The sequence below is a fragment of the Pyricularia pennisetigena genome, chromosome 3, assembly GCF_004337985.1.
Source record: "Pyricularia pennisetigena strain Br36 chromosome 3, whole genome shotgun sequence".
NCBI lineage: Eukaryota > Fungi > Ascomycota > Sordariomycetes > Magnaporthales > Pyriculariaceae > Pyricularia > Pyricularia pennisetigena.
In genome coordinates, this window is record NC_043742.1 from 4,960,482 (window position 1) to 4,984,030 (window position 23,549).

The 23,549-nt window shown below is 50.7% G+C and overlaps 7 protein-coding genes across 7 annotated transcripts; 3 read left to right on the forward strand and 4 right to left on the reverse strand.

Moving 5' to 3' along the window:
- Positions 1 to 1,906: 1,906 nt before the first annotated feature.
- On the forward strand, positions 1,907 to 4,201 carry PpBr36_03117 (uncharacterized protein; the record flags this gene model as incomplete). The annotated part of the gene is made up of 5 exons (XM_029890293.1): positions 1,907 to 2,138; positions 2,215 to 2,390; positions 2,496 to 3,180; positions 3,299 to 3,316; positions 3,495 to 4,201. The coding sequence occupies 5 exons, from the start codon at positions 1,907 to 1,909 to the stop codon at positions 4,199 to 4,201; spliced, it is 1,818 nt and encodes a 605-aa protein (XP_029754381.1).
- A 1,028-nt stretch (positions 4,202 to 5,229) lies between these two features.
- On the reverse strand, positions 5,230 to 5,946 carry PpBr36_03118 (uncharacterized protein; the record flags this gene model as incomplete). The annotated part of the gene is made up of 1 exon (XM_029890294.1): positions 5,230 to 5,946. The coding sequence occupies one exon, from the start codon at positions 5,944 to 5,946 to the stop codon at positions 5,230 to 5,232; it is 717 nt and encodes a 238-aa protein (XP_029754388.1).
- Positions 5,947 to 7,661: 1,715 nt separating this feature from the next.
- On the forward strand, positions 7,662 to 9,766 carry PpBr36_03119 (uncharacterized protein; the record flags this gene model as incomplete). The annotated part of the gene is made up of 3 exons (XM_029890295.1): positions 7,662 to 7,833; positions 7,933 to 8,221; positions 8,287 to 9,766. 3 exons carry the CDS (start codon positions 7,662 to 7,664, stop codon positions 9,764 to 9,766), a joined length of 1,941 nt encoding a protein of 646 aa, XP_029754387.1.
- Positions 9,767 to 10,718: 952 nt separating this feature from the next.
- On the reverse strand, positions 10,719 to 11,874 carry PpBr36_03120 (uncharacterized protein; the record flags this gene model as incomplete). Its single annotated transcript, XM_029890296.1, has 2 exons — positions 10,719 to 11,360; positions 11,485 to 11,874. The coding sequence occupies 2 exons, from the start codon at positions 11,872 to 11,874 to the stop codon at positions 10,719 to 10,721; spliced, it is 1,032 nt and encodes a 343-aa protein (XP_029753433.1).
- Positions 11,875 to 12,910: 1,036 nt separating this feature from the next.
- PpBr36_03121 (uncharacterized protein) lies at positions 12,911 to 13,474 on the forward strand (the record flags this gene model as incomplete). The annotated part of the gene is made up of 1 exon (XM_029890297.1): positions 12,911 to 13,474. One exon carries the CDS (start codon positions 12,911 to 12,913, stop codon positions 13,472 to 13,474), a length of 564 nt encoding a protein of 187 aa, XP_029753393.1.
- An 819-nt stretch (positions 13,475 to 14,293) lies between these two features.
- PpBr36_03122 (uncharacterized protein) lies at positions 14,294 to 14,862 on the reverse strand (the record flags this gene model as incomplete). The annotated part of the gene is made up of 2 exons (XM_029890298.1): positions 14,294 to 14,703; positions 14,772 to 14,862. 2 exons carry the CDS (start codon positions 14,860 to 14,862, stop codon positions 14,294 to 14,296), a joined length of 501 nt encoding a protein of 166 aa, XP_029753435.1.
- A 4,420-nt stretch (positions 14,863 to 19,282) lies between these two features.
- Positions 19,283 to 22,206, reverse strand: PpBr36_03123 (uncharacterized protein; the record flags this gene model as incomplete). The annotated part of the gene is made up of 4 exons (XM_029890299.1): positions 19,283 to 20,283; positions 20,368 to 21,811; positions 21,890 to 22,071; positions 22,161 to 22,206. The coding sequence occupies 4 exons, from the start codon at positions 22,204 to 22,206 to the stop codon at positions 19,283 to 19,285; spliced, it is 2,673 nt and encodes an 890-aa protein (XP_029753436.1).
- Positions 22,207 to 23,549: the final 1,343 nt, after the last annotated feature.

Consider the following 23,549-nt stretch of genomic DNA (forward strand, 5'->3'; position numbering starts at 1 on the left):
TTTTCGTTGACATTGACGCGTCCTGCGCCTTGAACCGCAAACGAGTCCGTGCTAACGTACGTGCACATTTTCCAGGCCTGGAAGCTTGCCATGCACCCAGCGATCTTTTGGCATGACAGCTCATAGAGTTGGGGATGTCAGGGTTCAAACATTACCGGGTGTTTTAAAGCGAGGGAAAAACGATGAACATACGTTTTGTTTTGTTCTTTGTTTGTTCCAACGACCGTGCATCAAACGCGAATCAGAATCAGCCTTGCATACTTGTAACTACTTACACTACTCACATCTACCCACCTATCGAGTAGTACCCACGAATGACTTGATCCCGAACCCACACACCACAATTTTCCGTCGTGGAGCATGTCGAACCGTAGCAATGAGGCAGCCCAACAAACCACTGATCACGGGGACCGCTGTTCCTTTCCACGCAATACGTGTGATAGTGTGCAACCGCCGCCTCGTCCCAACCCAAACACAGGAGCACCGCGAGAGGTATAAACCATCGTACGAACGTTTGTAATGGACAGTCTCGAGATTTGCTTCAGACTAAACCGGAGCGGGCGTTAGCTTGGCAGATTTGAGCCCCTTTTGAAAAGATGAGATGAAGCTTGGCAAAAAAAAAAAAAAAAAAAAAAAAAAAAAAAAAAAAACTTGAGGCTCCTTCAGACGGCAAACGGACTCTCCGACATGCCCGTGTAACTGCATGAGTTTTGCAAGCTATTTTTCTTCTCTTTGTTTGGGGCGACAGCAACAAACGGCAGCTGCGAATAGTCGTCCGACGGTTCCGACAACGGCCCGTGCGACTCATAGAGCCAGAATAGGAAGGAATACGCTTGCTAGCTAAGATAGGTGGCTCGGTGACTAGAAGTCAGAGAAGCAGAGAACAAGAAGGGGGGGCTCGGCATCAGTGCTGGCTCTGGCTGCCGGCTAGGGAATCCATCTTTCTGTTATGCCGGACACGATTTATGCTTCATTCCTTCGGGGAGTTTTGTCAAATCGGTGGTTCAACATGGCATTTAGGTTGGAACTAAGTGTTTGATCAACCATAAAGGATATTGAAGCTTACGCACTCGGTTATAATTCTAAATGCTGTATAGCGATTTTTTTTTTCCAGTTATAGAATACCCGCCTTAGTCTTCACACTCTCTCTCCGTCTGCACAAAGTGCTGCACGGCCTAGGCCAATGTACACTACACTGGCCTACTGCCACTACACCCTCCGTAATCTGGGCCCTGTCTGGCTGACGTGGCCAGTTGTGTTTAAATCTTGTCGTTTTGTCAAGCTTGATACGGTTGTATATTACTAATTCAACCGGGCGCTAATCATTGTCCATATATCTGCGATAATTAAAGCCGAGTAGTCTCGTCATATGTCGATGCATTCCGTGTTACCTCGAAGAGAACAAGACGGCGAAAAGAAAAGAAAAAAGCAAACCCCGATGATCTATTGCTGAGACGATTCAGGGCTTTACATCTGCCATGAGTACCATCATCCTTGTCCGCCCCAGGTAATCTACAGATGGCCTTCCTGCACGGATGAGCTTTTGTCTAATCCATGATACTGAACAGTTCTCACATGAATGTAGCCGCTCGTCCCATGTTTTCTTCCTCTCTTTTGTTCCAGGATGCGGGCGTGTGGACACTATATGCATGTGCTGCAAGGCGGACAGGGTACATAGCACGCATTTGATGAACTGCCCGTTTAAGCAACCTTTTTGCCAGCCGGCATATCTGAGTCGCTCAAGAGATGACCGGTATATGTACCTAGTTAGCCCCTGTTAGACTTTGGGTAACCGTGGAGCTTGGGGTCATTTACCATCATACGTTCTCGAGAAAAGCACACGAGTGCCCCGGATTGGCAACTGTACTGTTGTCTTTGCGAACCCATCGGCAACCAACACAAGAAGATGCATTGTCTGCTATCCACATCAGTATGGCTTCTCCTCCTGCTGGGTGAAGCCACCGGACTCCGCAGCTTGCAACATGTCGGCAGAAGGGATCCAGAATGGCTACGATCGGTCTTGCTACAGGACTACGAAGTGCCAACAGAGTCGATAGAGGATGTGACTATAACAACAACACAGACACGCGGTCTGGTGCGCAGAGCTCAACCTCTTTTCCTGACGGACAAGACAAGAAGTAAGCACAGCCGTTGCTGGAAGAAGCGGTGGAAGACTCGACAAAAAGGTTTCAAGCTGACAAGGAACAACAAAAGAATTTGCTGTGGATGGCAACGCCATACCCGAAGTCAAGTTCGATGTGGGCGAGTCCTATGCTGGACAACTTCCCATCAGCAACAACACGACCGAGGAGAACAAGCTTTTCTTTTGGTTCTTTCCGAGCCAAAATCCAATGGCAAAAAAGGAAATCATGATATGGTTAAACGGAGGGGTACTGAAAACAACCCGTTCATATTCTGTCTGCATTTGTCTTTTTTTTTTTTGATGCTTTCTGTCCTTGATTTCTAACCACGAGCTCTTTCTCAATGACATGTAGCCCGGATGTTCATCCATGGCAGGTCTGATGCAAGAAAACGGCCCTTTTATGTGGCAGAGCGGCACTTTTCGCCCAGTCAAGAATCCATACTCATGGACAGAGCTCACCAACGTCGTCTGGATAGAGCAGCCCGTTGGCACCGGCTTCGCCACCGGCAAGCCCAACGCCACCAGCGAGGAGGACGTGGCTCGCCAGTTCCTCGGCTTTTGGCGCAACTTTGTCGACACATTTGCGCTCCAGGGCTACAAGGTCTACATCACCGGCGAGTCCTACGCGGGCGCATATTGCCCCTACATCGCCGACGCCATGATCAAGGCCAACGACACGCAGTACTTCAACGTGACCGGCATGCTGATATACGACCCCGTCATCGGCGAGGACTCCATGCAGGCCGAGGTGCCCGTCATGGGTCTCGTCAACGCCTGGCCGGGCCTGTTCCCCTTCAACGACACCTTCCGGGCCGACCTGCAGGCGAGGGATGCCAAGTGCGGCCTGACAGAGTTCATGACCAATGGGCTGAGCTATCCGCCCAAGGGCCCATTGCCATCCGTGTCGCCGATCGAGAAGGATAAGGCTTGTGAGAAAATCTTTGATGATGTTTACAGGGCTTCATTCGAAATCAACCCCTGCTTCAACATCTACGAGATCACCCAGTCGTGCCCCCTGCTATGGGATGTGATGGGCTGTAAGTACCATCCTTATGCTGCGCGTATTTCTTCCCCAAGCATGTTTTTTCTTTGTTCTTTTTTTTTTTTTGCATTGCTTTGAGTTCTAACTCGTCCTGCTTTCTTGCGCTTCTTTAGTCCCTACCTCTTTGACCTGTAAGTTACAGTGTGATCCATGGCACCGGTAGTTACCCCCTACGCTCCGGCTGAGGATGAGCAATCATTCTTCAACCGTTAGCAAACCTGCACCTCCTGGAACCGCATTACACACGAGCACAACACATCATTCCCCGGGTCGCTGCAGCAGGATGACTAACCCCCGGCGCTCTCCCAGACGTCCCCGAAGGCGCAACCGTCTATTTCAACCGCAGCGACGTCAAGCGCGCCATCCACGCCCCGGAAATCGACTGGGAAGTGTGCAAGGACGGTATCTTCCAGAACAGGACGGACCGGTCGCCGCCGTCGTCGCGTGCGGCGCTGCCCAACGTCATCGACCACACGCAAAACGTCATCATCAGCCACGGCGCGCTCGACATGGTGCTCATCGCCAACGGCACGCTGCTGTCCATCCAGAACATGACGTGGGGCGGCAAGCTCGGGTTCCAGTCGCGGCCGTCGGCGCCCTTCTACGTGCCCCGCCACCGGCAGGACTTCAGGTCCAAGCAGGGGCTCGCCACCCTGGCCGGCAGCGGCGTCATGGGCTTCACCCACACCGAGAGGGGCCTGACGTACGTCGGCGTCGAGATGAGCGGCCACATGGTGCCCCAGTACCAGCCCACCGCCGCCTTCCGCCACATCGAGGTCCTGCTCGGCCGCGTCGCCAACCTGTCCTCCACCCAGCCCTTCACCACCCAGATGAACTATACCCAGCCCAAGCCCTCGGAGCTAGGCGGGCCTCCCGCCACGGCAAACAGCCCACAGGGGGGAGCGCCTGGGTCCGGAAGGGGTAGCCCCAAGTCCGACTCTCCTCGGCTGTCCTCACCTAGCGCGCTTTTGCCTCTGGCCATACTGGTCAGCTTGGGCTTTGCGTTAGTTTCCTGAGCTGCCCAGGGTTAGGCGGGCCCTGGAGGGCTGCTTTGAGTCCTGTGTTGAGTTTCCTAGTATTAATGCCTGTTAGAAAGACTTTTTGAAATTGTAAATAAAAAAATTAGGTTTTGGATGTTTTGCAGTCCAAACAGGACGGATGCTCATCGCAAGGTGACTAAACCTAGTAAAACCCAAATGCCAATTATATATACATAAACTCGGAAGTCGCTGAGAGCTTTAAACAACCGTTAACCACGACTTCATGGAAACTACCAGAATAGCGGCCACAAGGGCGAAAATTTTTTTTTTTTTTTTTTAAAAAAAAAAGGGTCTCCTCTGCTGAACCATTGTAGGACACTGGCGGCTATTTACTCGACTGTAACACCTGCTATAACTCCGGGTTATTGCCTACCGGCTAGTCATCAACCTTTGGTTATCTTGATAGAAAATAGCGACGTAGATAGATGCGGAAGCTTTGTTTTTTCTGTTTTTTTTTTTTTCTTTGTTTTTTTTCCAAAAAAAAAAAAAAAAAAAAAAAAAATAATACATGAAGCTTAAAAAGACATGCCATTCGTTACTTTTGTGAGCGGAGACTGAAAAATACTTAGCATCGGGCTACCGTCGCAGAGCGGCAATGAAACCAACGAAATTTGACATGATAACCAGGCACTTATCCTCTCGGATTTCTTTATGGTGCAAGGTATGCAGTCATCGCCAATTTACCTCCTCTGCCGACCTGCCTCCCTTCGAACGCTGCCGTATACTCCAGACACTCCTTCCGCGTTCGAAACCCATAACGCCTTGCTGTAAAGCGAGTAAAAGATAGAGACTGACAGTTGAAAGTACATTGTATACAAGGGCTTTGTGATCAAGGAGTGTTCTGTGCCCAGCCGGTTCACCGGCTCTTCGGCCGTCCGGCTCAAGACGTAGCTTGTAAAGGGCAAGGTTAGACAATGAATAAAGCCCCGATGGGCCTATGTCTGGGTATAAAGAGTATTTCGAATTGGTATGTGATCAAGTCTCAGGGTGGTGTGACTTGAGGTTCAAACTGTGCCGGACTGCGCTTCCTTGGCTCTTCTGGTGAGCTCGATTATGTTGACGAGACCGGTATTACGCAGCCGCTCGAGCACCACCAGCATGCCCTCGCGACTCTTGCCGAGCTGATCCAGGGTCTTGGTAGATGCCATATTCTCAATGCTCCGCTGGATGCCCTTGGTCCCGAGACGCGAGAACCAGCCCTCCCGAGGCTCTTGCTGCTGTTGCTGCTGCTGCTGCTGCTGTGACTGTCCGATCTTCTCCCTAAGCTTCTCCCCAAGCCTAGAACGAAACACGACGTTTGTTTCCACATTGGTCGTGGTGGCACTGTTGTTTGTCTCAGTCGGTGCTGTGTATGTCTGCTTCTCCACGACAGATAAAACCCCGACAAAGTTGAGGTTTCGACTCTCGGTCTTCATCCAACCTTCTCGTATGTCTACGATGCTCGTCTCGAGAACATAAGATGCCTTGTTGTTCGAACCGCCGCCGGTGATGCTCGTTGGAAGTAATTTGAAGACTGCCCCAGGCAGGCGTGACTTTTTTAAATGGATGCGTGTTGTGTGAAGCCTGCCATCGGCATCCACATGGCTCGAGATTGTGTCGGTACTGAGGACATGGGCCGCAAAAGGGTTGATCTGCGGAGAGCAGTAGCGGAGGAAGAAGGCAAGTGTTACGGTCGGAAACGGGTGGGAGTATGTGTGGTTGGTTGTGTGAGTGAGAACCATTATGGCGATTTTTGTGTTGTCTCTCTCGTTATTGTTGCCGGTCGCTGAATGAAACGAGTCGATCAAATTGAGAAGATGGTGTGTCTACCAGTGGTAGATGGATATATAGCACCTCCAACGTAGACCAAGTGAGGTAGCTAACAAAAGTTACCGGACAGTCCGGAGTAAGGTGAAAAGCCGAATAGCTAAGCCAACAGAGTATTGATCAGGGACAATGTCGGTCGCAGTGCCCTTATGCAACAACCATCATCGAAGCTGAAGATGATTGGTGGTGTGTGGAGAAGCCCTTGTGGTCAAATGAAATTTATCTGGTCTTTGAAGAATTGCCCCCAAGAGAGCGAGAGAGGTGTTTGTGGTTGGAAAGGTTTGAATAAAACAAGACGGTAGAATAGAAAGCCACAGGGCTCTTGGGTGAAGAGTGCGGTGGTTTTAATTGTCGTCACACCTGCTGTGGGACGTGAGGAAGGGCACACCACAACAACACACAATAGAACACAAAAAACGTGGACACGATAGCCAAGTCGTATGTTCGCGCTGCAGCAATCGGCACGACTTCTCGAGGGATCAGCTCATTTCGCTCGTGCTCAATTGATGGAGGCGAAACTCTCTAGCGGCATAAAGTGGGGCATCAGCGTAGAAAACGCGGAGAAGGTAAGGAGCTCATTGATTGGTCAGCCGGAAAGCAGAGGGCGTCATCTTTTCTCACTGTCACATGATTCGTTGTCAAGCTATTGCTGCCTTAGGCGCTTAAAGGAATTCTGACTCAGCTAGAGGCCGTGACTCCGAAACTGCCCCATGCCCCACTCCATGAACCCGGATCGCCCGCCAAAGTCCGAATCTTTCCCACTGCTTCCTCCCTAGTTCTCACTCCTGCTCCAACCTACTCAACACCCCAAGGCTTCTCTCACGACCAGCGAGGCGACCGAACAACTCAGCATGCGAAATTTGTTGCTCTGACGAAATAACCACGAAATCGCAGTCGCTCCACGCTCTTTTCGTCACGATCAATCTCGCCCTTGTGAACGAAGTCGAAAAGGCGACGCGTTAGGCTAGACCTGACACGGAATTCTGCATCTTTCTGGTCGCGTCCATCCCGCGACTTCGAGACTTGATAATCCGCGCGAAAATCCCTTCACCAGCAGGCTAACATCTCAGAGGTTGACTATTCGTCAAGTTTTTTTTTATTTATTGCTAATAAGGGTCACTGGGTGTGTTTGAGGAGGAGTTGATTCATTCCAGTCATAACTGGGTTGGATGACACCGCTCTCGGTGGCTTTGTATTGACAATTTCATTTCGTTCTTTTTTTTCATCTGCTCGTCACGGGGACCTGGTTTTGTCTGTCTCACGAGTACAATCAGAATTGATTTCCCACGTATTCACTGCCTGCAAGTTGAGAATCAAAAGAGAGAAGAGAAAAAAAAGAGAACAGAATAAGGGACAAAGAGACACAAAGACCTGCCTACTACTACCTTGTCCAGATCACGAACGAAAACGACTGAACAAACTGCGCATCGACCTTTGCGCTCCCGACATTCCCCCATATTTCCCATTTTACCTTTTGCGCGCTCCCATTTTTATATTGGTGTCTTGCACAGAACGGTTCCCCTCATATTTTCACAACCATTCCAACGATCAAGGAGGACGGAGCAGAGGACTGGACGAACATACCTGGGATTCTTCCTCGTAAGACGGCCTCGGCGGTCTATCATTCACCATGTCTTCTTCCGTATTTTTCAAGTTCAAATCCCAGAAAGAGCCGACTCGTGTAGAGTTTGACGGGACTGGCATTTCTGTATTTGAGCTGAAGCGTGATATAATACTCAAAAGCGGCCTCGGTGACGGCACAGATTTCGACTTGGCTATCTACACTGAAGATGGTGCAGAAGGTGAATAAAAACTTTTTTTTTTTTTGTCTCTGTATATCTATCAATCCTTTGCCCATTACATAGAATGCTAGACTAACTTCTCATCTCCCCTTGATAAAGAGTACGATGATGACACGACAATCATCCCGCGATCTACGACTGTGGTCGCCAGAAGGTTACCTTCGATGAAGCCTGGCGCTGGGCGTGCGGCCAGATATGTCTCGGGCAAGGCACCGGTCAACGCCAAGAACAGCTCTCGCAAGGAGCAGGTGGCCAAGGCTTCCACAACAAAGGCGCCATCAGCAGCCCTGGCTCAGATGAGCAGCGCGGTGACAGAAGAGGAGAGGTTGGCCGCCATGTTCCAAGCGCAATCAGAACAGTGGACCGCGCAACAGGAAGAACTTTCTCAGTAAGTCTAGTCCTCCATCGTCTTAGCTTGGTATGCCTAGGCGCTGGTGCTAACAAACACAATAGCCAAACACCGGTTTACAACGGCAAGCCCGGCGTCGGCAAGCGGCCAGCCAATGTTCCCGATCATGAGCCTCCTAACGGGTACATCTGCTATCGGTGTGGAGAGAAAGGCCACTGGATCCAACTTTGTCCTACCAACGACAACCCCGAGTTTGACAACAGGCCGCGTGTCAAGAGGACGACAGGGATTCCCAAGTCCTTCCTCAAAACTGTGGACAAGGCCACCGTGCTGGGGCAGACTGGTGCTGATGGTGAAGAAGGAAAAGTGCCCTCTGGAGTAATGGTAAACGCAGACGGAGACTTTGTCATTGCTCAGCCGGACAAGGCAGCGTGGGAGAAGTTCCAGGCCAGGACCAAGGTGTCTGCAGCCGCACAAAAGGTTGCTGTGCAGGATGAGAAGGAGCTCCAGGATAGGGGGCTTGAGTGTCCAATGGACAAGAGACTTTTTAATGAGCCAATGAAAACACCTTGCTGTGAGAAGACGTATTGCAACGATTGCATAACCAACGCTCTCATAGAAAGCGATTTCGTCTGCCCTGGCTGTCAAGCCGAAGGTGTCCTCATCGACAATTTAAAACCAGACGACGAAACCACCGCCAAGATCAAGCAGTACCACGAGGAGAAAGAGAAGGAGCAACAAAAGGAAAAGGAAGCGGATGCAGCCAAGAGCCCAGCGGCAGCCAAATCCCCATCGGCAAATGACCAATCGGCCAAGACAACCGACAACAATGGTGCAGATTCAAAGGAGGCCGGAAAGGCTTCCTCCAAATCCCCCACCGCTTCTTCAGTCAAGTCACTGGCAAAAGATCCCACATCTCCTGCTGAGACCTCAACACCCAACGGCACATTTAGCAATCCCAAGAAGCGACCTGCCGAGCAACCCGCTGAGAACCCAAGGGTTCCCCGTGCTCCCAAGGCTATGCAACAACAGCAACAGCAAGCATCCCAGCAGCAACAACAGCAGCAGATGATGCAACAGATGATGAATGGCATGAATGGCGGCATGAACCCCATGGGGATGCCAATGATGCCTTTTGCTCCCATGCCGATGAACGGCATGAATGCGGGTTTCATGGGGATGCCCAACATGGGTAGCATGAACATGGGCAACATGATGAACCCCATGATGGGAGGAATGGGTGGATTCAACGGCAACGGCAACATGGGCTACCCTATGGGTGGGATGAATGGCAACATGAATGGCAACATGCAAGGCGGTGGCTGGGGTATGAATGGAAACGGCATGCACGGCGGCATGGGCATGAACGGCGGCTACAACAACATGAACGGGCACATGAACGGAGGTGGCTTCAATGGTGGCTACAACAACATGAACGGTGGTGGCTACAACATGGGTGACTTTAAGCAGTTTTCCAACCAGGCGGCCACAGAGGACGATGCCTACTTTCGCAAGCCGGTCAACCCTCACCGCCATCAAAACCGACAGAAACGAGTGCGACCGAGTGATTATCGCGAGCTTTGAACGAAATGGCGACGGATGACGCCAGCCTTTTTCAAAACAGCCTCTCATAATTACAGAAAACCCAAGAAGTGCTCTAATTATTCAGCAGCATACCCCTTCTGGCGAATTTCCCAAGGGTGTTTGGGGTCTCTCATTTTACGGCATACGATTCGACGAAGGAATTTCTTTGCTTTTTTTTTCTTTTCTTCTTATTTTTGGATTCACCGGCACCCATGTGGCTTCCATACATAATCACCTTGATGTGATATTGTTTTTTTTTTTTTTTCAACTCCCCTACAAAGTATCCAGGAGGAGGGCTCCTGGATGGGCATGATAGGCGTTTCTTTTTGAGTTGGCAGGGGCTTTTTCTTTTCTTTTCTTTTTCTTTTCTTGTCTTCGTTTATGGAGCGGTTTAATAACAAGGCGGGATGGACTTAGATATTATTTCCCGGGAGGTGGTTTCTTGCAATTTCTTTCCGTCATTACGGTGGGTGACGGCGGCACGAAATAGGAGGGGTTTCTTCATTTCAATGTATAAATAGCGACGCGGGGAGTCATGTCTCTGAGTAAGCCCCCGATACAGGAACCAGAACAGATCTTTGCACATAGGGGAATGGGAAGACTACATATGACAAAAATAAAATGTCTTTGAGAGAAATTTACATGTTTTGTGACAGGTGACAAGGCGACAGACATATATGATATGGTGAAAACGCACGACATGCCTCTTTGGCGAGGAAGATAGATAGCTGGGCAACCAAGTAAAAACAACCTTTTGGTATTCATCTCCCTACCCTTCCAACTCCGCGCCTGATTTGTTCTATGCTATAACCCAAATTTTATGTCATGGGCAACTAAACGTTGCACCTGACGGTGCTCCACACAAAGTGCTCAATGATTGACCCGGCATGGTGACATCCTTGATACCTAACGTAGATACACCAATGCTTTTATTTTTCTCTTGAAAGTATATCTACTCGTCTGCCTCAGGTGGCACATAAGGCTTGACCAGCATCTCGCTAAACTTTTCCAACTTCTCCTTGCCCCTGACCTCTTCGATAAGCATGGGCATCTTGACGACGTTGAACTCGTCGTATAGCTCCTCGATCTGGTCCAAGTACTTCTTTTGCATGCGGCGCCTGGCGTCGCAGTGGTCGCACTTGCTGCCCTTCTTGGGGAAGAGGAGCTGGTTGACGACAATGCAGTGCGTGTCAATGTTGTAGCTGGCCAGCTCCTGGATCATGCGCTCCGTCTCGTACAGGGACAGGAACTCGGCGATGCAGACGCACACAAACGTCGTCAGGTTCTCGTCCTTGAACTGCGTGTTGACCTCGGAGATGGTCTCGCGCAGCTGCTCCAGCTTCTCCATCATCTCGGGCAGCGACTGGCCGTTAGGCAGCTGGCCCTGACCGCCGAGGAAGCCATTGAGCAGGGGGCCGTACTGCGACGACAGCTGCGAGACCTTGGCCAGGGCCTTTTCGAGGACCGACGGGAACTGCAGGAAGCGGAGGGTGTGGCCTGTAGGTGCCGTATCGAAGACGATGGTCTCGTACGATAGTGACTTGACCTGCTTGAGAACCTCGGCGAAAGACATGGCCTCGTCTATTCCTGGGATCTATGGGCGCAGAGATGATATGCGTGTCAGACCAGAATACATGATATTGTTCATATGTGTCCTCCCGTTATAAACCCATATGAAGGAGAACATCGAGAGAGGGCGCGAAGAAAGATGGACTCACAGCAAAGGCCAAGTCCTGCATCATGCCACCCATGCTGGCCATGCCGTCGGCGGCCGCACCACCCTCGTCGCCGCCCTGGCCCGCCAGCAGGTCCTGCATGCTACCATTGGGGTCGATCTCCATGGCGCTGAGGTTGGTGAAGCCGTCGATCAGGCGGGCCTCCTTGCCAAACTTTTGCGAAAAGGCGTCCGACAGGTTGTGGGCCGGGTCGGTCGAGATGAGCAGGACGCTGCGGCGCACCTTGGCAAGCTGGATCGCCAGTGAGCACGACGTCGTCGTCTTGCCCACGCCGCCCTTGCCGCCGACAAAGATCCACCGCAGGGACCGCTGGTCGAGGATGGACTGGAGCGACGGCTCCATGGAGTCGGCGTCGATGAGGGCAGTCGACATGGCGGGGGCGTGTTCTTTAAGTGTGTATGTGTGCTTGGTTAAGTGTCTCGTTCCTACGGGTGAGTGCGGGGAAGGTCGTTGTTGCTGCAGATGCTTGATCCCGGAGTAGATAGGATAGGCAATTAGGTGTGCATTTGTTTTGGGTGAATTTGTTTTGGTTCCAAGTCTAGTTCTTCCTACTTGACGCGGAACCTGAACAATGACGCGCAAAATGGATGCCCGTAGAAGGTGCTCAGAATCAGAAGTCGGCCTGCTCCTCCTCACCTACCCTATCCACAGCGTAGGACGTCACTTTTCGACCAAGGGGGATGGTGAGCGGGGCAAACTTGGGTGGGCCTGGTTCTCTCCTCTCCTTCCCCCCGCGCTGTTATAAAATTGAATAGACAACCTGAAGGTTGCAAACATTCCTCCAAAGCTGTACATTGGCAAAGTTAAGACATCTGAATTAGTTAATTGGTTGATTCGCTAACAGCGGGTATCATCCTTCATGTACTGACTGCGATTTCTAGAATATTGAATGGGCTGACATTACCCATCCTCAAAGTAACCTTTTTGCCAAGCGTGGTCCGTTTTCGCTTTGTTCTCACTCTGCCTGCCCATGGTATGGAGGTTGGTATAACGAACGCGTCGCTACCTGATCTGGACCAGGTCTAGCCTTACCGAGTTGGAGCTACCCCTCCACTCTTACATCCCCACCCTCGTGTACCACAGGAAATCGTCGGACCGCTTTGCCCAACCTTCCCGGCTTCGAGGATTATCGTAAAAGGTCGTTGGGCGTCTCCTTTTTGGTTACGAGCCACTTATAGTTAGTCGCTCAGCTTGGCATCTGGTACGACGGGGGAAAAAAAATAGCATTCCGGACCGCATAAACAAAACAAAAGATTAAACCCAATCGTAGATCTTGCCTCCAACAGTGAAACGCCACCTTCTCCATTTATAAAGTCACAAGAAACATCAACCTATCTCAACTTCCTTTTAGAGATAACCACGGACAAAAAGAAGAAGGAGAACAAGAACAAAGGAAGAAGCAAAAAAAATGGCAGCTTCAACACAAACCAAAGATCTGATAACCTGTCACGTCCTCGACCAGACCCGCGGTCAGCCCGCGCGGGGTATGCGCGTGCGCCTGGAGCTAACGCCCTCGACATCCTCCTTTGCGCCAAACTCGACATCGTCTTCGTCTGCAAACAACAACGCCGCCGCCGCCGCCACCACCACCGGCTCTGCCAACAACAACAGCGGCCTCTCACCGTCGGGCCCCACGGCCACACTCCACCATCACCACCACCACCAGTCGGCACCGGCAAAGACCTTCGAGTCCCAAACCGACGATGACGGCCGCGTCAAGACCTGGCTGCCCTACAGCGCCGATAACGACAGCGGCGAGGTCCCGGTCTACACCCTCGACGACGTCTTGGGCGAGCTGGCCGCCGCTGGCAAGAGCAGGTGGACCCTGAGGTTCGACACTGGCTCCTACTTCGGGGCTGGTAACACCTTCTTCCCCGAGGTCGCTGTCGTTTTCGAGGTCCAACCAGGTCAGAATTACCATGTCCCGCTGCTGCTGAGTCCTTACGGGTACAGCACCTATCGTGGAAGCTGAGCTTGAGAGATTACGCAAGAGATGTATCGGCATGGGTTGCGGGAGTGTGATACTAGTATGATCCATTCTGAGATATATTAATCGTAGCTTTTTGTCATTAACCGTAGTGTTTTGATAATCTTGCCTACACTTTTACTTGTGTCCGTTCCCAAACACAGACACTGAAAAGGCAAATGCCATGCCTTAATCTAAAACTTAACACCAAACTATACCGGGGAGTATGAACAACTGATGCGTGCGTGGAAGATCGCATCCTTGATGCGAGCCAGCAGGCGGCCCAGAACCAAAAGACCATTAACTCCACGCTTAAACAAAGGGAAACGAACGTGACAAGGCAAATGCCTTGTATCCAAAAAGGTGATCCATCCAGCCTGAAGTATTATCCCTTCATCTCCAAGAATCCCACTGCCTTCAGCAGTTCACAGGAAAAGACGTTTCAGATCCAGTGTTTCCATGAGCCATATTTGGCCCTAAGAGCTTGCATTGAGCTGTATCTGTATCCGTACGACAGTGATCGTGGCGTCCAAGCAGAGCTCTCTCAACAGGTGTAGTCGTCGCAGACTATATATGTGGGCAGGCGTGCTGCGTCATCGCAGATCCCGGAAGACGAATTCGTCATAATCGTCACAGGCTGACCAGCTTGTTCCGGTCTACCTTTTTGATCGAAACGAGCGTGGTGCGCCTGGTGCGGCACTCGTGGAGCGTCGTATTTGAAAGCGAGCGTATCGATGATTATTTTCATCAAACGTGAACATCGCTAGGTGTACTGAATCTGCTAAAGAAGTTGAGGTTCCCTAGTTGAGTCTCCGGAGCCGTCCTCTAGTCACGGTTCCATCTAAACTTCCTAAAAAGGCTCTTTCTCCTGCCAGACGAGCTCGAAGTCGTAGACGGCGATACCATGGACATTTCCGAGATTGGGTGGCTCAATCTGCGGTCATCGTAACTGTCCTTGGTTGAGGGCCGAATGCCAGTCGAACTGGTGTTGATTGATGTCATCCTGGCGATTGGTGGTGGTACAGGGGAGTCGCCATCGCTATCAACCATCACGCTCTCGCTCGCCCGATACATGTCGTTAGGAGAAATTCTGCCATGGCTAAGCGTATGCTTGTACTTTTGACTGTGAAGCAATGATCTGCGAGTCCTGGACTTGGAAACAGATATGTCGTCTGCAGTGATGCAAGCATCGGGGCTAACAATAGCATCGGGATGTGGCAGGGTTGTATTCCGTTCTATCCATAAAGCATTAGTCAAGAGAAAAAACATCACCATATCCGAGGATATTATAGTATGTACTTACGGCCACAAAAAGGTTCCGGGAAGCCGGTGTCTCTTCTCCGCAACGAGCCAATCGACTTGGTCACGCTGGGACTTTGAGGAATAGATCCCATAGTTTCACAACTGGACCAACTCTCGTATCTTGTTCGCCGTGATTTGAAGCTGTGTCGAGAAGACGACCTCCGGGTCAGTTGTGGTAACATAATTGTTGAAAACCGGAAAAGGTGGAAAGTAAGGCAAGAGCTTGGACTATATTATAAAGATGGGGTGGGTATCTGTTGCAGGTTGCGAGTCGCAGGGTTCAGACAAGGAGGGATGGTGTGTGTAAGAGATGAGTTGTGCGTAAGCTTGCCAGGCTTGGGATCACTCAGACTGGTAGCAAGTGGCGAGCAACTCGAAGGTTTATTATTCCGATCAGAACCCTGCTCTGGCCGAAAAAGAAAAAGAGAACATAAGACAGAGAGAAAAATTAAATCGGAACAGCTTCGATTCAGCACAACGATGTCTGAATGAGGCAGAATCCAAGGGTATTGTCGTAACAACAAGTAAACAAAGGAAAGGACAAGGCAGCTAGCTCAATGACGCTACAAACTTGGTCCTTGTACAGTTTGGCCAGGATTGGATTTGAGACCGAACGGCTGAAGAAAGGTGGAATAATGGAACAAACAGAATGTAATGTAGAATCCAAGCAAGCCTTCAGAAACAATCACTAGGAAGTTCCTCGACTGGAGAAAAAAAAAATTAAGATGGTAAAAACACAGAGAAGCAGTGAAGTGAAAATAGGAAAATTAGACAAGGGGATGGAGAAAGGAGTAACAGCGCGTAGTGCCCTTTAAACTATGAACAAACGTCGTCTGAGAGATTTGATGAGGCAGTTGTCACTTTGACTTTATAAACGGCTGCACAGCTCGGTGTCGTATCTGTTGAGTTTATCAATTGCTGGAGGGTTTAAAGAGCGCGGCGCGTCTATTTCCTTTTGCCTCGGACCTTGTCCGGGCTACTCAGGACAAAGCATGGGCAGTATGCATCGCCAGACTGACGGCTACCCCTGGATGGAAGGATATGTTGTACATGTGTAGGGCGGCTAATAGCAAAACATTAGATGCCCGTGAACCAATGGACTGGTCTTTTGGATGCCAAGAGTTGTCGTTTCGATGCAATCGAGCGGGCTGCAACTGGGGTCAAGCGCGCTAAGGGTTGTCATCGTAGCCATGGGTCTGGCACTGGTCCAGAAGCTTCGAAAGCCGCCTTGCGGTTTTGCTCGTGAAGATAGAAATTAAATTGTTGTTGTTATGCTCAAATGCATGCTTTTGCATGGTGTACGTATTGAGTAAGAGCTCGGCGAAGGTATGAGGCAAGTCGCGCGGCGGGCTGTAACAAATCTGTGTTGAAGCTTACCTTGCCGGTCAAAGGTGGGTCGAGCTGACGTTGCCCTTTGGCAGAAGCTCTGGGTCGGCCCCTAACCCTAGGTATGTTAGGGCAGCTTGACAACCACTCGTTCCAACTTCTGAGCCGCCCAACCCTGTCTTTCCGTTTCAACTGATGCGACGACTAAGATCTCGACCGGACCCGTTGTTTGTCGTCCTTCTTGTCTTCGTTGAACAGGCGCGCGGTTCGGCAATACAATCCGACAGGCAGTGAGGCCAAGGCTGTAGGGCAGTTTCAAAATATCGCTATCGACGGTGTGCTCTCTGTCCGTATCGAAGCTAGAGGACAAAAGACAACGAACGCTTTGTTAGGCAAGGGCATGCTGGTGAAGAAAGGAAGAATATTGTTGTTTGGTGGACTGCACAAAGCTCTTACAATTCTGCTGCTAACAACTACCTCAAACCTGGGTAAGGACTGTAGGTACTTTACACTGAGTCAAGGTGAATGACCAAACTTCAAAAAAGATGCTTGTCGGCGCACTGGGAAGGGTTGACGAAGAAATCCCCATTCGACCAAGTGGGAGTTTCCTTTCTTGGCACTAGAGGGGTGGCCGTGACTGAGCCTTTATTGTGATTGACCTCGCCAATCCGCACGCATGGTCCCGGTCCCAATGACTGTGACAAAAAGAGGCAAAGCTTGGCAAGCAATCATTTGCGAATGGTACTGTAGTTGCAATGCAGATCCCCGCGCGTTGGCGGCGGCGTGGCGGCGCCGGACATCCTGCTGTGGACCATCATGTCCCGCTCCGCCAGTTGCTACTTGTCAATGCTAGCCAGCATGCAGAGCTGGTGCTAAAGGCTAAATCGGAACTACCACGTAGCCTAGATCGGTACCCAAGCTTGCTAAGGTAGGTACTGTAATCACAAAATCAGGGTAGGTAGGTATAGAGGGCAGTGCGAAGTGCCCGCTGTCAAATTCCAACCGGCGATGGGGCGAGGGGGGGGGGATGACGAATCCTAATAATGGAGCGTTGGCCCGCGCCTGGGGGCTGGCTGAGCCTTGCCCGATTGGGCAGGCATGAGCCAACTTTTGTTGGGGCTGCTGCTTCTTGTCATTCACTCTTAGTGGCCTGTATTTTTCGGCTCGGACGGCAACGACCCTTAGTAACGTAGCAAGTACAGCAAGGTGCGGGTACCCTTGGTAATGTATGGCAAGAAACCACCCAAGAGACAAACTATCCGTAAGTAGTAAAGTTGCATCAAATAACAAGGTCATGGTAGGTTGGGTCTGCATTCTACTTTTGCAGGCTATGTTTTTGTTCTACTCCGTGGGGGAAGGATTGTCTCATAGGTTATCAGTGCACCAATGGTTGGCTGACAAGATCTCGGCGGTCCGTTCCAAGCATTTGCCATCTCATTAGAGCGGCCTACAATTCGCTCATAAATAAGACATTCATGCAGAATAATCTGACTATTGTGTGCTTTTTGAAACTTGCAGGAAGCACGGAATAGAACCAGTTTTCGATGCAGCGTGTAGTACTGCACAGGGCTTGTGAAAGAACTCTCCGCAGACAAGAAAAGTGAGGCAAGTCATGATTGTGCATCGTAGCGGTGAAGTAGAAAAAGTATATGATTCAAAATTTGTCCGATGCTGGACTGAGCAAATGCAGTCGCTCATGAGACTGTTTAGACCCATGCAATACTCCCTACGGACTACTCCGTAGAACAACGGCTCCCTATTTCCAGTGGATTGCATGGTTGAAAAGCCTCAGCACCTGATATTAGTAGTGGGCCAAATTCAACTTTTACAGCCGGAACAATCACCGATTTTCCGTGTTTCCGTAGCATGGAAGACGTGGGGTAACTTCTAAGAATAGGTTCGGTAATCTCAACTCCAACAAACAATTGGATGGTTGTGGCCCCGTTGAATCGTTGGGGTCTGCCTTGCGAGCGTTTGGCTGCAACACCCGCTGGGATAACCCCGACGAACCCGAGGCAGGGCCAGCTTCCTTCCGACGACCGAGACTGACATTTGCGTTCGCATTATCGAAAGACGCGTCAGCCTTATTATTTACTTGTTTTCTCAACAATTCCATCCATATTGACCTGGCTATTGATAGCACGTGCGATGGTACCTGGACAATTTAAAGGTATAAACTTAACCGCGTCGACAGGACCGGGCCATCCCGAATTGCCAACCTTCGATGGGTCCGTGTTTGGCTAGTTTCCGGCACGCTATCCTGCTGGTGGCTGGCTGCAAGTACACATGTTTTTACGTCAACTTGGCCATTTAGTTTTACGGAGAAGCTCATACCAACATAAGCTTTGACGATTCTGGGCCTTGGTGCCAGTGGGAGAAATGGAGAAAAAAAATACACACATGAAAACCGAAAAATAGAACAGCCCCGTGGTCGCCTAACCAGAAGCACCAAAGGACAGAAAAAGCTTCCTCATTTGGGTGGATATAGTTTCATACCCACGTTCGTATGCCGGAGAAGGCTGTAAAATAAAATAAAAATGAAAAAGAAAAAGACTTCTGACGTCATCCTTGGTACCTGGTGAAGTCCATTAGACTTAGAGACTTAGTTCCAAATCTAAGCATATCATTGACATGAGTGGCTTTTCAAAGTGTCATTGAGCACGAACTGCACGTGTTGGGGCTTGAAGGTTACTGACAAGTTGACCGGCATACTCTGGAAACGGTACAATGCAATCACCAAAAACAAAACGAACTACTACGGAGTAGGCCTTCTAGAAGCCATTGAAAAGAATATGGACCATAAGAAAAGAAAGTGGACCAGGAAAAGCAGAGGATCCAAAAGTAAAAGCAAAAGAAGACACGCAGCATGGCCTTGGGACACGATAACCCATAAAAATAAGAGCCAAGCCAATCACTCCGTACTCAGCATCCAAGATCAACTATCCAAAAGCCACACTTACTTTCTGATCCCAGCGGCACATGTTTAGCAAGGTATATGTCATTCGTCCCTAATGTTCCGCCGTGCCAATTGCTACAATACATCGTCTATCATCGTAAGAAGAAACAAAATGCTGCTCGTAATGGTTGGGCCCAAAAGAGACCAACATGGACCAGTCAAACCCCTTCCGCTTGCTCGTCGGTTGTATGTACTTACACAGAATTACAATCATCGGCCTGGCCCGCTCACTAGTCGTCCATGGGTTTGTCCACCAATGTGACTCCATGCATGCTATCCCGGACTCTTTCAACGTCCCCGCTGATTGCACCATCAGTGGCAGACGTCTCCGGTATTGCACCACCCGCGACAGACGGGCCTGTTACTCTCCGCCCGCCAACAAACCGAGCTCCGCTGCGCCCCAGACTGTTTCGTTTGTTGACGTTGGAATCGGCAATCATTTCGGTAATAACCGGTGAGTCGGCCAGACCAGTTGATTGCGTGCCATTACTGCCCGCATGCGAGGTTTCATTGCTTCCCGTAGAGGAGGGAGACTCGCCACCTGGAACCTCAAGGCTAGATCTCTTGATGCCCATGATCGGCCCCATGCTATGTCTGGGGTGGTGTGTTGCTGTTGGCGATACGGGGAATCTTGTTTCCGGACCGCCGCTACTCCTGTCGCGCCTGTGGCCCCTGGGTCCAGGCGCAGGTGATGTGGCACGGCTCCGACTGCCAGCCGCCTTCTCGAGAACCAGCCTGTTGCGCTCCTCCATGTTGGCCCGCCTGTTGCTCTCATCTGTGCTGATGGCGCGGGGCCTACGTTCATTCTTGCTGTCGCTTGGCCCATCGTTGGCTGCTGGTGTGGAACCGCGGCTCCCTACCGAGGCAGAGTGGGAAAGTGTTGACATCCTCTTGAGTTCGCTGAAAATAGGATCCTTGTGCTGGAAAAGATCCCGTATCAAGCGGTAAGCATGCTTCTCCTCCATTGTGAGCGAAGTCTCAACCTTGGGTCGGAGGATGCAAGGAGCCAGCACATTCGCCAGTGCTGTGACATAGGCCTCATCTGCCGAGGTGAGATCTATCAGTCTCGTAAAGTGATTCATGCAGGCGTCAAGGGTAGCGATGTTGGTAAGCCTCAGCTGTGATAGCGTCTGTTGGAGGATGGCGATTCTCGAGTTTTCGGAACCTTCAGTTGCGGGCTGCTGGTATATCGTGCGGATGATCTCGTAGACGTGGGAAGACACGAGCGAGTCTAGTGCCATTTGGTTTCAAGTCAGTAACAAACTTCCAAAAAGGCATCCAGAAGGCTCCAAGTTGACTTTCAGATGAGACTCACCAGGAAGCTCAAGCAAGTATAGCTTCAGTAAGCTCGCGACCGTAGGGATATCAAAGTCTGCAAACACCTCTGTGGAGAAGACCCGGCCGTTGTTTACTCTGTTCCGCAATCTGTGAGTCTGCGAGAGCGGCACTTCCACCAGCCAAACGCCGCGCCTGGCGTCGTCACCCTCAAGGTCGGGGTAGTGGTGGTCGAGGTATGTGAGGATTGTTGTGATGATTATGGGCACGCGCTTCTTGTCGGCGCGAGCACGGGCCTCGAGATCGACACCAAAGGTTTGGTCGTCAACCTTGTTGTAGTAGTTCTCGTATGTTACAACCTTAGGGATAAAGCTTCCAGTGCGGTAATTCTCCAGTAGGTAGCGCAAATCACTCAACGGCTGCACAGTCTCTTGGTACAGCATCATGTTGTCGACTGCAGACTGAAGACTCGGGATGACGTTGCTAATGGTGCCCGAAAAGTCCAAAATTACAGTCTTAATCGCCTTCAGACGGTCGAGCTCGCATCGTTCCAGGAACCTGAGGTGGACAAAGATCTGCTCTTCGAGATCGCAGCGCAGCTCGTCCAGCTTGCGCACTCCAGCCTTGTACCGCTCGTCAGACTCCCTTTGCTCGCGACGTAGGCGTTCGGCAGGTGTTTCGTTGGGAGGTCCCGTGTTGACGAGGTTCCACTTTTCCAAATACTCGCTAACAGCGCCGACAACCGGTGAGTCGGAGCCCTCGGACGTGGTTGAAGGCATTGACAACGTCCTGTTCAGTGATGTCTTCTTTTCGGGCATGCCGGCAATCGTAAAGGCCTTGCTCTGCCACTGGTAGAACATGCGTGAGCTGTTCGCGAAGGTGTTACCCACGTTTCCGATCAACCGCAGAAACTTGTGGTTGACCAGGTCCTGTCCTATGCGCTCGGCGTAGCTCACGCTCGATGTGCCCATGTTGCGCTGAAGATACTCGACAATGTCAGAGCCAGCAGAAGTGTTCAGGTATGTTCCCAATATGGGCACCTTGGTCTCGCCCATCTTGATGTGATCCAGCATATGAGCTACGATTTTCTTGATCTGGTCGCGAGTGAACATCTCGTCGCCAATCTCGTACATTTCGTCTTCGTCATCGACCTCCTTCTCCTTGTCAACCTTGATCTCGGGCACGTTGGTAGTTTTGCTTGGGCTGTTCTCTGGGTCCTGGAACGCCAGCTTGTTCTCCTCTTCGAGATCCTCAACAAGGCGGCACTTGTTGAAGTAGTTGCTACGAAGCTTCTTGACCAGTTCTGCTTGCTTGTCGTGCGCCTTTATACGTGATTGTAGTTCGTCTTGTGAGTCCTGAACACGCTGCTCATGAGCATCGCACCATCTTGAGAAGGGGTTAACGACCAGGTCGCGAATGCTCTGGGCAATCTTCTTGTGGTTCTTGGCGCCCTCTTGCATCTCGGTTCGGACGCCCTCGTAGGCCTGTGATTACATTCAGTGCGGTCAGAAACAGCCATGCCTACTGTAGAGTCTATAGTCGCATTCGTGAGGCTCCTGTACCTTCCTGACGGTTGCCCCATCATCGCGACCAAATCCCCCCTGAATCCTGTCGGCGGTCGGTGCGATTTCGCTCAGTTTGTTACCATAGGCTTCTTCGGCTTCGGCGCGAAGGCGTGCTATTGTGAGCACCTGTCGGTTCTCTAGCACGCCTTGTTGAAGTTTTCCGAAGAGAACACCGAGTCCTGGAAGCGTACGAGGCGCAGCAGCGGTCAGCACAAACGGTAGTCCGGGTAGCTTCCCGTTATGTTGCCTCCAAACGATTTTTGCTTACCTGCAGCATAATCGCTGGACCAGAAAGAATCGCTGAATTCCGGCATGATTACGGCGGCCTGAGAAAGGGGTAGCCAGATCCCAGTGGAGAAGGAAGACCAGGTCGGACGAGAAAGGTTGAGCTGGGCTCGTGGTAAATTAGGTAGACGGATTCCTCGCTTATCGCGATTTCGATCTTTTGGACTCTGGAAATGAACTGTGAGGCGCAGTTTGGGCGCGGAATTATGTAAGGTAACTCAGGAGAAAGGGAGCCGGTTGCTTCCTCCTTTTGATGCCGTGACGTCGTATGGGCTAGACCTAGTTCTTGGTCTTGCAGGTGGTAGGGTAGGGTGTTATCGCGTGGCGGTGCGGCAGTAACGCAGATAGATGTACGCCAAACGGCGAAAAGCGGTATCGTTGGTTAGCCTCCTCCCGTCGATCAAATGGATGCCAACCGAACCATCAGACGCCTGTAGCTGGTCTTGTGTTTAGCTTTAGGAGACAACGACCGCGTAAATTAAGATTAAGATGCGGTTGGAGCGCGCAGGTCAGACACTGGTTTTGCTTGCACAAGAAGCAAAAATGGCAATTGCCCAGACTTGCTACGAAAAGATAGGTAGGGCGACCTAATATTCTTTCTACATGTAGGAATTATTTCAGCTTGCGCCGCTGCAACGGTCCAATTGCCCCCATTCCTTCATGACAAGGTGGGGACTGGCCAGGTCCATGTTGCCTCCAGTTCCTCCACTGCCCCCAAAGCAAACCTGGTCAGCTTGATGTTGCCCTCCTATCCAGACCCACATTGACGCCCAGTCTGACGGCCCCTGACAGCAGCCCAGCAGTGCCGAGCCCTGGAATCCTACTCTTCCCGTTCTCTCATAGGATTGTTGCACGGGTTTTGAAACTGTGCAGCCAACATGAGACGAAAAAAAAAAATTGACGAGCCAAGGCTTCTGTGCATGCCCATCATCTCATCTTCTACCGGCTAAGAATTACTGCAACCAATTGCGCTGAACAACTAAAATTTTTGGGTTTGGTCTGGTCTATCTGTGCATTGGGCGTAATTTCAGTGTAAATTCCTTTGTCTAATTATGATGCTCGCGACGTAAGTCATGAGGCAAGGTCAGTCTTGTCTCGTATCCCGAAGTGTAAATTGGTACTATTTATATCTCTACCTTTCCAAGGCCCTTGGTCTACCTACACTACTTTGCAATCTATCAGTTACTGGCCGTACTTGGTAGGGCCTTGCTTACATAGGAGCAAGAGCTTGAACGAACGAACGAACGAAGGAACCTATATGGAAGTACGATATATGATTTCGTGTGTCGTACTCGAGAAAGGGATGGAGTCGTTCAATTGTGATTACCATGGGAACAGTCACAGCCTACTACTACCAACCGCACAAACAAGA